Raw genomic sequence first — 877 nt, forward strand, 5'->3', positions numbered from 1 at the left:
CCCTCTCTGGGAGGGGAGGAGGATGAGGATGCTTCTTTCACGTGCGATCCCTCCTTGGGGCCATTCCCAGCCTGAGCGCTGGAGCTCAGCATCCTCCCGCGGGGAGCAGGGCCCTGGTTTCATCCACTCCCTCTGATCCCCACACAGGTCCCATGGCGCTGGGCGGGACCATGCTGGTGATGCTGGTGCTGAGCACCCTGTGGGCATGCAGGGCCGTGCCGCCGCCGGAGCCGGGGCAGCCCTCTGCTGCTGAGCTCTGCACCATCGCCAGCGCCCAGCACCGATGCCAGCCTGCACCAGGCACTCATGGTGAAGACCACAGCCGATCCCCTGGATGAGACCGATCCCCCCGATCCCGACCTGCTGCTGAGCTCTGCACCATCACCAGCACCCGGTACCAACGCCAGCCTGCACCGGGCACTCGCGGTGCCGACCACAGCCAATTCCCTGGATGAGACCGATTCCCCCGATCCCGACCTGCTGGTGGGCACTACGCTGCCGACGGAGCCCGGCACACCGGCAGCACCTCAAAAGAGCATCAGCACCATCCCCAGCCGGCTCACATCACCGGGCAAGGAGGGGACAGTGGCCGGTGGCACGGACAGCAGCTCCTCCGTGGGGCCACACTCAGCAACCCCCCCAGCCCACGGCCCCACCACCACAGGTTACAAGAAAGTAAAGAAAGCCGGAGCCCCCCCCAACCCGACTCATTCGGCCCCTTGGGACACGAACCCCGGGGGGACTGCGGTGCCGCTCCCCTGGGACCCCAGCAGCATGATGGGCAAGTGCCTGCTGGGCATCCTACTGCTGGCCCTGGTGGCCGCCACCTTCATGGTGTGCACAGGGGTGCTGGGCACCCTGCTCTGGCGGCGGGCGC

General features: G+C 67.6%; 1 protein-coding gene across 1 annotated transcript in view; it reads left to right on the top strand.

Annotated features, from left to right (window-relative positions):
* The first annotated feature begins 236 nt into the window (after nucleotides 1-236).
* LOC118452001 (mucin-2-like) overlaps nucleotides 237-877 on the top strand; it is a 10,109-nt gene continuing 9,468 nt past the window's right edge. The window contains exon 1 of the mRNA XM_035891640.1: nucleotides 237-873. Coding sequence (XP_035747533.1) covers nucleotides 307-873 — 567 coding nt within the window. The 5' untranslated portion in view covers nucleotides 237-306. The remainder of the gene's footprint in view (nucleotides 874-877) is intronic.

This window comes from Egretta garzetta, unplaced genomic scaffold (assembly GCF_000687185.1).
Source record: "Egretta garzetta isolate BGI_Z169 unplaced genomic scaffold, ASM68718v1 scaffold330, whole genome shotgun sequence".
Classification (NCBI taxonomy): Eukaryota; Metazoa; Chordata; class Aves; order Pelecaniformes; family Ardeidae; genus Egretta; species Egretta garzetta.